Source organism: Branchiostoma floridae, chromosome 4, assembly GCF_000003815.2.
Source record: "Branchiostoma floridae strain S238N-H82 chromosome 4, Bfl_VNyyK, whole genome shotgun sequence".
NCBI classification, from domain to species: domain Eukaryota; kingdom Metazoa; phylum Chordata; class Leptocardii; order Amphioxiformes; family Branchiostomatidae; genus Branchiostoma; species Branchiostoma floridae.
This window is the reverse complement of record NC_049982.1, coordinates 13,477,118-13,489,934: the sequence shown is the minus strand read 5'-3', so window position 1 is coordinate 13,489,934 and position 12,817 is coordinate 13,477,118. Positions and strand designations below refer to the sequence as shown.

General features: G+C 41.9%; 1 protein-coding gene across 4 annotated transcripts in view; it reads left to right on the top strand.

Moving 5' to 3' along the window:
- LOC118412885 overlaps positions 1-12,314 on the top strand; it is a 22,835-nt gene extending 10,521 nt beyond the window's left edge. For 3 of the 4 annotated variants that reach the window (XM_035815939.1, XM_035815940.1, XM_035815941.1), the window contains 7 exons: positions 2,423-2,489; positions 5,141-5,228; positions 5,504-5,656; positions 5,796-8,565; positions 8,721-8,859; positions 9,169-9,245; positions 9,515-12,314. In XM_035815939.1, the coding sequence (XP_035671832.1) occupies positions 2,423-2,489; positions 5,141-5,228; positions 5,504-5,656; positions 5,796-8,565; positions 8,721-8,859; positions 9,169-9,245; positions 9,515-9,616 (3,396 nt within the window). In that variant the 3' untranslated portion in view covers positions 9,617-12,314. Of the gene's footprint in view, positions 1-2,422; positions 2,490-4,346; positions 4,607-5,140; positions 5,229-5,503; positions 5,657-5,795; positions 8,566-8,720; positions 8,860-9,168; positions 9,246-9,514 lie in introns of those variants that run through there. The other variant, XM_035815942.1, reaches the window with a different exon arrangement.
- Positions 12,315-12,817: the final 503 nt, after the last annotated feature.

The window sequence follows — 12,817 nt, the reverse complement described above, 5'->3', positions numbered from 1 at the left end:
AGATTTGTATTGGGCTAAATGTCAGTTGTCTGGAAACCATCTTCATTTACAATAGAACGTAGGGTCATTAGGCTGCTGTGCTGGTTAATTGGTCATTCAGGATTAATGCAAGTGGTGTGCATGAATATAAGAAGGTGTTATCCAGTATGGGACCAAATGGTTTTGAGCCATATTTCAGTGTAGTGAACATGGGGGTAATCAGGGATCATTTTGGTGGCTGCTGAGCAGACATTTCCAGCATACCAATGCACATGCCACATGCAGCAAAACGTGGCGGAGGATGATTTCATTCTCTTGCCTGTGTAGTCTTTTGTATGGGTCTTCCTTTTCCAAAATGCCAGCTCTGAATACCATGAATCATAATTTACTCTAGCATCTTAGAAGATGATTTAAGCCTGTCCCATTCAGATATTCCACTCACAAAATAATGGAAGTCTGCAAGCAGACACATGGTTTCTAGTAAATCATTATTCCTAGAAGATGATGGCAGTAATTTTTTGGGTCATGTTTCAAGAGACATAAATTTTTCCTGACTGTTTTGTGTTTGTAGACAGATAAACAGACTACTGTGATGATGATTGAGATATGAATCATGATAACTGAACATAGTGACTGACATTAATGTTTATTATTGAACCAGAATGATGATACTGAAATGGTATTGATGCACTTTTACAGCTGGATATGATTATGAATACAAATATTAGTATGTATTATAAATAGGATTGAAGTTCTGTTTAGATATAGTCCTCTATTTGCCACTACAGACCTGAGTCAGCCTACAGATGTGGTCTATCCTTGGTGGCAGAGACTGTCATTCTTGCATATCACTGTTTAGCCATAGCCAAAGCTGAAGAGCTGCTAGTAGAATTTTACCATGGTCATTACTGATCAAAGGAGGCCATATGAAAATGATATGATTTTAAGGTATGATTTTTATATTGGTATGAAAGAATTGCTAAACCGCAATGACTGTTTTAGAGTTATTAAGAGGCAGAAGTCACTGGCAGAACATAACATTCAATGGGTTTTCCACTTGCCAGAAGTTGTGCTTCACTGAATAATGTCTGACTTCCCAATTACTAGGGCAGACACCACCAACTTAGGAGCAGGAGCAGTTGGCATGTGGACAAGCTTTCAATATTGTATCTGTTGAGCAATGGTGTGAACAAAATAGATTTCCCTCATTATTATGGGTTGATATTGATGATGAATGTTTGTCATGAGATCATGGAAACGTTGCTCTTATGGTGTAGTGTATCTTAGGATGTGAAATAGATGCAGAACTCCTGATAATGATGATGATACCATAGTCCATACATGTAGGTGACTCACATTGTGATACACATGTTCATGTTACAGTGTATATTTGAATGTAAAGTTACCTGATACAATACATGTATGCAATATCTGATGCATCATGGTATGATTCCTCAAATGAAATTGATAGTTGAGTCAAAACATGCATTACAATAAGCTTAAAATTTAATTTAAAATCTGTAGTTTTTGCTTTTGAAACTTGCAACTTGAAATCAATAAGATGCAGTTGAAAACATTTCTAAAGGTTGAAACATTGACTGACTTGTCAACTAGTGTTGTGTTGTATCTATTTATTTATTTGATCTTCCAGACTTCTGGGTAGTCCTATCATCAAAACATGTTGATAGCCAAATCCAAAGCACACAGAAAAACATTAAGGCAACAAAATGGTACATATTACATGAATAACATGACTGATACATGACAAAAATAGGAATTTGAATGAAATCATTCATGGGCATGAATTATGCAGGTTATACAACTTATAAGTAACTAACGATCAAATATATAAAAGGTCAAATCATCAAATTGAAATAATAATCCAAAAATCAAGTCTTCTTGCCCTTTTCAAGTCAGAGATATATATCAAGGACAAAGTAGACAGGGACAATGTATTTTTCATCCTACCCCCGGTAACCTACTTGTGAGACAGCCCAAAAAGTAGCCTCAGGCTCATATGGTCTTTCTAAAATGCACATACCATATGTTATTATGGTTGCTAAGACAACATATAAGATATATGTAGCTCAAACTTAACTCATAAGACACTGTTCTTTTCAGGTTTCTACGATGATGTCCAGGGGCATGTTTTGATGGTGGCACTGCTGTTTGTTTATGTTGGTGTCTTCATTTGTTTTGGGCTGTCCCTACAAATGGATCAACATGTTTACTGGCCATGGCCTCATCAAACCAAGGACATGCTAAATGCCAATTAACAGATGAAGGACAGAGAGACATCTTTTTATCCAGGCAGGTTGCAGGCATTTGGACAAGGTGACCTGAGTGTAGAACAGAAGACATCTTCTATGTGGAGAAGTACTGTGTAGTTTAAGAGGGTTTCACCACATTACCTGACCAAAACTGTAACACTATGTTTCTTCAGGATGCTGGGATAGAGAGCCTTGTGGAAGAGCTCTGCTATCGTTTGAAGGAGCTGCAAGCACAGAAGGGTAAGGACAAGTTTTCTTTTCATTGCACCAACAGAATCTACTGATCAGGCTATACTTGATAACTGTGCCTTGAATTAGAATGATCACGATGAAAAACAATGATGACTGTATTTGATGTCATGTGGAACATATTTTTTACCTGTGGATTATTTGTACTGTTTGGAGTTGAAGAAAGGTTAACTTACAATGGCCCTGAAAAAAATGCTGGTGTGCTACGCCGAAGGGTGATTATACCAATTTTGTAGATACAGAGTAACTGTTTTTTTCCTTGGCCTGATAATTTTCTACCTGATGAGAGACAGGGATATGTTGTACAACCTGTTGTTCTGGTAGTCTATCCTTTTCTGAGATCAGAATATTTTGGGGGCTGTCTTGGAATGGCTGAATCCTGAATTACAGTGGGTACCTGAATGGCTCAGTGTCCTTTAGATTCGAAGTGAAAAAGGAAGGTGGTGATAATATATGATAATGAATTGAATAAGTAATTCAAAATTTCAGATTATTTTGAAGCAGATGTAATGCAGAAGATGTACTAGTATTTACTGGTATTTTCCATTTTGTGTTATACATATTGTTTTAAATTTCCCATTCAACTATAACACAAATTGTCAATGAAACTGTCAAAACCTAAAACCCCAAAAGATATGCATGGTAATATGATGTTTTTTTCAAGATCTTTATAAAACCAACATTCATTCTTTCAATGAATTGGCAAGTGCAGAAAATACATGCACAAGGACAGACAAGGATAAAATTCCCATATTTTTGCCATGATCTTCACAAACAATGTACCAGTGCCTCACATGGACTGGAGGTTTGCCAAAACATGATGTAAAGTCACAAAGGAGTAGTTTCAGCTTATTTTATAAGATGTATGCCAGGAAAAAGATGTCTAGTTTGTAATCCGATCTGGGAGTTCTCAATTTGTACAAATGATCTAGAAAGTTCATCATATGTATGACATCAGCGTACATCAATTTTTGGCCATTTCCACAGCAACAAAGTTTTAACCATACTGTAAATGTACAAAGCAGCTGAAAATTAGTTGCAAATTGCCCAAGAAAATATTGGAAAATTGCTACTAATGTCAAAGAATGCAAAAGTCAGTCCTAAAGTCAATGAAGAAGGTGTGAAAGAACAAAAATAGAGACTCTATTGTTCAGTATATATATATTAAGTCATACGTTGAGCCTTCCTGACCACTTTTTGTTAAATCTCCTAACTAAAAAGAAAATGAAGGCAACTTTTTAATTGGCCAAACTTTTTTCTTGTAGTTGTACTCTCACGATCACATCAGTCTGGGTTCCCAATGTCATCCATATAATTAATCAAATTAAAATGACAAATGTATCATAACTTGAGCATGATTACATTGCTGTAATTGTAATTCACATGTTTATCTAAGCGTCTACAGGTTATTTGAATGTTCGTGGCAAAAATTTTCTTCTTCAGGCGAGGCATGAGCAAGAGTGAGCTGTATGTGTTGTCATTTCTTACGAACCCATGTCACTGCCAAAGCTCAGTGCACTGTTGATTTTGCATCTGCGTAGTAGTTCTGACGTCTCTGTAGGTGATACATTATAGCAGATTGTCACCATCGAGGTCACAGATGTTGTTGTACGTTACATGAGACACATGACGACGCACGATAAGCCATAAATGCTCTGTGTGTTTTGTACGTGGACGCCTAAAACAATGCATACATGTCACATTAGGGCTTGCAAGTCCCAGCATGTCAAGCTAATTGTGGCAGTGCTTTTCTCTTATGGACGTACTGTTGGCATGGCTCAAGGAGGGCGCATGCGGTCTTTTGGCTTCTTGCTAACAGTCATATATTTTAATAGAAGTGAAAGAATCGTAGATCCTATGATATACATGTACGTGTAACAGCTTTCAAGCTGTGTTACTGGGGCAGAATGCCAGCTCTGACGTATTTAGGGCAGTCATGTGTTTGCTGTTGCAGTTGCATGTGACACCTGCTTTAAGTCTACAAATAGAATGAGGGCAGTGACAATACCGGTAGATAGAATTGGCTAAAGGGCTATGCCACTAGCAGTGTATGAAGGCAGTCAACAAGTTTTCCACAACATGTCACTGGAAGAGCAAAGGTTTTGTTGGTAAGGTTCAGCATTTAAAAATTAATTTGCAGCTTTAATAGGTACGTAAGTATTGAAGAGAGAATAGAGCTTGAAATTTGAAATGTTATTGTTAGGCCTAAGAAAATGTTGTGTTTCCTGTTTCCCTACCTTCCCTAGACTTTTTTGGGGGTTGGGCAGTGGAGTCACATAGCTTGCAGAATTTTTATTCAGCCTGTTTCCTATTGAAGTGGAAACACTGCTTGTCCGATCTAATAGGGATAAATGCAACCATTATGCCCAAAATTAAAGTTTGACATTGAAAGACAAGTGTCCTCATGCATTTCACTGAAATTTTACTTTGTTCAGCTCTATTATAATATGTTTTACTATTGTTTTGGCCAGCCTAAAATGAATTACAAGAAAAAAGATCCATATGATCTACTGTCACTAATTTTTTCTGAACTGCAACAGAAAACACAATTGTTTTTCCTAGGCCTTCTTGCAACATGTACATGTACATGTATAGCAGAGTTTACATATTACTGACTGAAGCTGTTCCCTGTGTGTCTCCAGAAGCCCAGCCTGATGGGGAGAAGGAGAACGTGAGCCCTGCAGTGGAGGAGGGAGAGAACTCCACTTCCCCTGAGGACCAGGCTCAGAGGTAACCGTCCTACTTACAGTTTATCTCCTCAACTTGTACAGTACTTGTACAGTAGCCCCTGAGGTGAGAACCCAAAATCCAACAGTTCCTGCTGACTGGAAGATTGAATTTTAGGTGGTAATTTTACTGTCTTGTACTGTGAAAAAGACAACCTTTACATGTATTGCAACATTTATGTTTGTTGATAAGACTCTGAACTTTGCGTTTGTAGTTCTGACCATGTTGTCTGTGTGATTTACATCTATTTCAACATTATGTGTTATGTGTGCATGTAGGTATTACGAGGCCTTTCCTGCCCTGGGTGACACAGCAGAGCCTGTTCCTGTTGCTGCTGCCCCCACCTGGTGTGCTAAGCCCGAGGGCTCTAGTGTAAGCAGTGGGAAAAACAGTAGCAAAGGCCGGAGCAAGTCATCGTCTGCTTCCTCCAGGTGAGTCGGAATCTCAAACAGGACATGTTGCTTGGATTTTCTAATGTTTCCTTCAGCATTACAGTATGTGTTAGACTGTCTACCTATCATTTGACACTCTGTGGTATTGATCGGTCTGTCTCTCTGATCCTTTCCACAGCCCTCAACAAAGTGCCACACCCGACAACACCACACCCACCAACAAAGTTTCCCATGGCAACAGATATGGAGCTGCGTCAGGCAGCAGGGTGAGCCGGAAGGGCTGCGGAGTGGGGAAGAGAGACAACGCCTCGGGGTTGAAGGGCGGAGGTCAAGGGGCGAAAGGGAGAGACAGGAAGACAGGCAAGCTGCCAGGACATACGGCCCGTCGGTCCAAGAAGAGCAGTTCTCCACCTTCGACTAACCACAGGGGGACCCCACCCTTCGTTCTCCCAAAGGTTGGAGCGAAAAGGCGTGCTTTCAGCTCTTCAGCTGCAGACCACATGAAGAGCCTTCCCCTGTGGTACACTGAGCCTGTGGGAAAGGAGACGGCCGCCATGCCTGCCAGGAGGAGTGACGGGGACTATCCCTTCATGGAGAAGGCCAGTGCCACCGCAGAGATGAGCTACTGGTACGACGGTCCCATGTTTGAGGATTTCTTCGATGGGGTGGAGACAGGGAGTCGGCTGGAGATGGGGTACACATACGGGGACAGTGCAGTGCTTTCCACCGGAGACAAAATGGTGTCTCCAACTGTAGACAGTCAGGTAGACTGGAGCCAAGAAAGTGACCCTGATAGAAAAGAGAAGCTCCTGTATGATCAGCTATGTTGCATAGACTGTATGCATAACAGGCAAGCTTTCGAAGGGGAAAAAGGCTGCGAAGTAGAAGGGGACCAAATGTTTCGGAGAAGGTCGGGGACAATTGTTGAAAAGTGTGACAGAGAACATTCACAAAGTGCCAAAGAACAGAGAACTGATCATGGAAATTGTATAGAACATTGCCAGAATGCTGCTATCAGAACCACATCACATCCAGACATTAGTGTATCATTAGAGGAATGCCATAGATCTATGCAACACACAGACTCTCATGTAGAAAAACAGTCTAAAAACTTTCCAAACAGAACAGAAGGTGACAACCTGTCGGAGTCTTCGGGCTCATTGGAAGATATAACAGAAGCTGAGTTTGAAGATAGGTACGGCTCCAAGATCGCCCCCATCTGGGGCAGAGAAACCCCAGGGTCAGAGAGTGGCAGTATTATAGACACGAGCCATCTGGGAGACAGGAGCTTGTTCTCTCCCGTGTCAGAGAGAGGAGACTCCTCGGACGCCAAACTGCACATCTGGAGAAACAGACCCAGATTAGGGTTCCTGAGTGAACGTGCGTCCCCAGTAGCAAAGGACTCAAACTCCTACAAAGACGGGAATGCTACATTCCCTCGTGATGTCTTCACCTATGAAGACACGAAGGAGTCGGATCGCCCTCTGTTGGAGAACAGCAACCGTGCAGATGGTGATTTGTTTGTTGTTGCCAGCTGTACAGATTGCCAGCAGGAGCAGGGCGGACCTGAGAATGACAGTCCTGAGTTTGGGGCAGTTGGCAATGAGAGGCAGTTCTGCTTTGACGAGGAGACCACCGAGAAGATGAACAGTACATTCCCAGTCGGACGATGGTTGCACAGGAAACGTGTGCGTCGGCGCTCCAGTGACAGTTACCTGTACACGGGGCGCGAGTCTCCCCAGGTTCGAAAACTGTCCACAAATATTCCGATGACTGGGGACAACCCCCAGCAGGCAGAGGCAAACTTCAGCCCGTGGATGGAGAGTTCGAGGATCGAGAAATGCGAGGACGACTTCAGTGGCTATTTCTCAGATTCTGGGTACCCTTGCCCCAATGACCTGAGTTTCCTGCAAGTGGGCAGCAGCTTCATCACTGGTGGGCTGTATGGACAGATCAGCATGGCAGGGCAGAGGGAGGTGTGGGAAACTCCAGACACGGGATCCTTCACTCCCACGTCTGCCCCCTCCCCGATTTTCTCGGATGCTTCAAATCACAGTAGGTCAAGGTTCAGTTTTGCTCATGGTAGTGATGTGAGCAAGGACGACTCGACAGATCTGCACTCTGTGCACAGTGATAGCGAGCAGTTTGCAGACAGCGTAGTTCTCTCCAGTATCTGCACAGAATTCTACAAGCAGAATGTAGGAGAGGAAGATCCTTACAAGTATGCAGAGTACGGTCCACAGAACATCAGCGAGTCCTGTCCAGCCTTCCCCGTGGAAACTGTACAAGATGAAGCCGCTGCTGCTCCCCAGTCCGCGGCTCCTGTGAGTAAACTGGAGTACCACAAGGGGGAAAGCTGCTTCACTGAGGTGAAACCTAAGCCCAAGGTAGAGGCAGATGCTGTGCCAAAACAGTCCAAGTTGACTCAGCCGAAGCCGAACTCTTACGGCTCGTTTGAGGATGAGGAAGACCTGTTTGTGTCGTCTCGCACGCACTTCAAACCGATAACCTCACGCGAAACCTCCCCTGACGAGTGCTACCACTCGGACGGGACGGAAATCCTGGAAGAGGAGGAGGACTTAGAAGAGGCGGTAGCTGTGGACAATATCTTCAGTACTCCACCAGAGACAGTGGAGGAGATTGTGATGGTACAAGGTGTGGAGGAGCCCCTATTGGCAACTGTTGAGGAACCTCTGGTTGGAGACCTCTGTGAGGATCTTCTGCCGCAGCTGAGGAAACTTTCCTTTGAGAAATCCTCCCAGACGAGTGTGAAAGATGTGGGAGGTGAGGAGGAGCTGGACGGCTCGGACTTCTCCCCCATTCTGGATGAGCTGGTACTGACCCAGGGGGAGAGGACGTCCCCTGACGGCAGGGAGTCCTTTGATGAGGACAAGGATGTCGGCACTGAGAAGGACCAGCTGCCACCACCTCCGCCTAACCTGTGGGAGGTAAGAGACATGTCATAGTCTACATTGTACATGTAGGTTTGGATGTTTTTCTCACTGCAGAATAGTATCCAAACAAGGCATTCAGCATCCTGATGATCAATTAGATGCTTCCAAACTATTTGGGTTCTGAACTGGAGTTTTTCCTTTTCCTGTAGAATATTCCCCTGAACACTGAGGATACACCCCAGTCGAGCCAGGGGATGCTGTCAGTAGAGATCTCTGGTACATGGATGGCTGCAGCCAAGCCTTGGAGCACAGAGGTCGATGACCCACAAGAGTTGGGATCTCTGGATCGTAAGTACAGGGCCTGTCTGGGTCTCAAATTCCCATCTTTTATACATACATACATAACTATTTACCATGATAGAAAGTACCTTGTAGTACTAGATAATCATTGTGACTGTTGTTTTTCATAAATGACTGGGAAAAAGGTGTCTCTATTAGTTGATTTTGACACTTTTAACTACTAATGTAATTCCTGCTTGTTTTGTGTTGGAGGGTTTATTGATATCCAGTCACCAGTTCTTAAGTTGGAGTTATCAGGTGTTGAAGACAAGTAGTGTTGTGACTGCCTTTTCACTGTTGTCTTTGTTTAACCCCCAGCTTTTGGAGAAGCCATTGGAGGGCTGCTGCTGGATGTGGCCTCACCTCACGCCACGTTTCCTTTTCCTGACATCGACGTAAGACTATAGTTTTCTGTGCATTATGTGCAAGAAAAAAGTAGCATATAACTGTGTCAGTATTACAGAAATTTGCCAAAGAATAATTCTTCATTTCACTATGTTATGCACAGTTGTAGGTCTGCATGTTTTTCCAGAGCTCAGTTCAAATGACTTCAGTACAACAACACAAAATTTAACCTTTCTGTGCTGCATACTGGTCTAATCAAAGACTTGCCTGTGATGTATAAGGTACTTTTTGTCCCTGACGTGCCATTCTCCTCCCCCAGGCCTCGGATGCCGAGGACGCCCTCCCCCTCCCGCTGCCTGTAGGCGAGGAACGAAGCACCCGTCTGTACGAGAGAGGATGCTGCCAACAAGGAACCATCTGATGGAAGCTGCCATCCTATTGGTCTGACTGCAATTGAACCTTTGCATCGTTGGCCAATCGGATAAAGAGTCACAAAATACCCGTGGATGCTGGCTGGGTGAGAAGGTGAATGATGTTGATATGTGTGCATCAACTCCATTGGTGTGTGTTGTTGCATAAAGTCAATAACATTATGATTCATCACCAGCTAGGCCAACAGGAGATAAGATAGGGGAGCTGCGACATTTTTCTGATGGTGTTTCGCACCGAGCTTTAGATCGTTTGTAAGTCGTAGGATGTACATTTGGTAACTAGAGGCATAGCAGGTATGGTAAGACTGAAATATGTACGTATTACTCACTAGATTTGTGCTCTCTCACATATGTTTGCAAGTAAGTAGCACACAAAGTTGTACCAAATTTGTAAAATGTCTGCAAGGGTAGAAACCAGTGCCTTCTAAATTCTAACCAGACAACAGTTAAAGACTGCATTTGACTGGAAGCTGTCACAGAGTCATGAATATGGGGTTTTCAAAGGTATGAACAAATGCCTGAAACTAAAAGTTGTTATTACATATTCCCTCAATTTAGTATTCTCTTCCTTTGCAGACATTTTGCCCAAAAAGTGACGAGCTAAGTTTTATGGTCACTCATTGGAAGTAAGAATCAATACTGTCAAATGTGACAGAAGATGTACATGTGTTATTATAAAAAGATGATTAAAAATGTTGACATTAATGTAAGACGTATTACAAGGGATGAGGATAGTCCTTTAGATATATTTACCTGTTGGACCTGTAGCAAAATAGCAGCTGCTAGGTTAGTAGTTTAGTAGTAGAGCTGCCAAAAAAAGAAATCAGGGTGAAGGTTTGTTGGTTTTCATGTGTGAGTGTCCTATTACAGTACATGTGATAGTATCTACACAAGTATGTTGTATCAGAAAAGATGTAGAAGCATTCTTTCCCAGTCTGCACTGAGGAAGGAATGTCTCCATGTGTATATATGCTTACAACAAAAACAAACATCATAGCCTCTAGCTTCATGATGATATTGTTCAAGCTCCCGTACATTTGTTTCGAAGGGTATGCTTGGTATGGAAGAATGAATGAGCCAGTTCATTTATAAGAATATCTATTAATACAGAATATAAACAACAAATGAGTTGTATGTAACTATGGCCCCCAAAATGTAACTTTGGAACACAAAGATTATTGTTTTGTGTACGCATGTTACCAGCCTGTAAATCTTCTAAGAAATGTCAAAAGGATGGAATTGTCAGTTCCACAAGCTGTCAAATCTTTTCATGCTGTATACCATGAAATTTCCTAAATGGAAAGCAGAATGTGGTAACAAAACTTGTACCAATCAGTATAACGCTTACCCTTGTGGCTCAGTTTAATGAAGCAAGGTTTCCACTTGTGTGGAACCTACCAAGCTGCTACAGGCTTGAAGGGATAAAATGCCAGAAAAATGTCACTACTTCAAGACAAAATGTATTCAGAGCACAGCTCCCTGGATGGGTGAAAGTGTGAATTGTGCTGGACTTCACGTGTTTTCATGTGGCTGTGACAACTTATTGTCAATGTGCAATATGTGTTGATATAATTCCTATATGCTATTTATTATTATTTATTCAAAATCACAGATACTTTTGGAATTCACAGAACACATTTGTTTAAGAGGAAATTTAGATTGGCTATGTGACCTTATTACACATGAAGTTTTGCCACAAGCATTAATGAGAAAGTGTGCATCATTATAGTTTGTATTGTTAAGAGCACATTAGCATGAAATGTTTGAGACAACTGTGGTTGATAAGAGTTATAGTATACATACATGTAGTTGCCTATGTCAATTTGGTAGTGTTGTATATGCTATCTCAACACCATAGCTGTTGATTTGTCTCCGAAAATTATTCCCTTTAACATGTCACTAAAAGCAAGAGTGAAAATATCCTAAGAATATGCATTTGTAACTTCATTCCTTGCTTGTGTGACACATGTAATTTGTGATTATTGTTGTGTATGGGTGGACGCAAATGCAAATGTTACAGTAGTGGCCATAGTACTATTTCTTGCTGTATACAAATGCTCTCACATTTGGCCCCACAGTAACTAGCGAAGCAATGTACAGGACATGTATAATGTTACTGTATATGTGATGATAAGTCGCTAACACATTGTGGTATGCAATATTTTCCCATTCAAAAGTAGTGACATCTACAGGGAAACTGCATATTGATGTGTGATACTGATATCAGTAACAAATGTGAAGAGAGACCTCTGGGCCAAACAGTGTTTGTATTCCTGTTTGGTGTTGGTAGATGTTCCTGTTCTCTCTAGACTTTGAACAAGAACGTCTGTGGATGGATATTAGCTCACTGCATGAAAACTTCTCTAAGCTGCAAAATGTCTGTGTTCATATATAAGGCAAGTGTAATGTTCACTAATGATTTCTGCATGTGTAAGATCTAGGCTCCAGAAGCCGGCTAGACAAGTAGACTATTTAGACATGTCTGACTTCCTTGGCAGACTGATGAAGTCACTCTGTGGATGCTTCTCTCCCAACCTGTTCAAAATGACAGAAGTGAGAGATGCGTGTATTCATGTGATCTTGCTTCTGGAAGTAGTAGAGACATGTATTGTAAGCTATGGAGAATCTGCCCTCCCATACTGCCATGGTTTGTGCCACTCTACTGGTCAATAAAGCAGACAGAACACATGGTTGTTGTCATGACTTTTATATAGGTCTCTTGTGAAGAATGACTTGCCAGGGTGCGGTGCACATATTTGTTATGTTACAGCAAGACTACTGTTAAATAGCCACTGCATGAGAAGTGGATTTTGCTATATCAGCAACAGGGAGTAAATTCAGACTGATCCCGTATCTGCTAGAATGACACACAGAGTTGTCCCTGTAGGAAAATATTTACACCAAATATTCTCCCTCGGCCCGACCCCGGTGATAGTTACGTTACTAGTATGGCTTTGTCTCCATGGTTCAAAAGCGCCATCTAACGGTAAAAACATTACTGCAGTACCCCGGGGATATATCAATAGAGCCGACTTACGATCAAAATATTATTGCAAGAAATGGCATCGGTATGGTGTGTGAATTTCTCCGACCGCCAGGTGTCCCCATAGGGTTATCCCTCCGTACCGGCACATTTACACTGGCCATAACGATGACAAAAGTGATACGGTGATTTATAGTGACTTAACGGT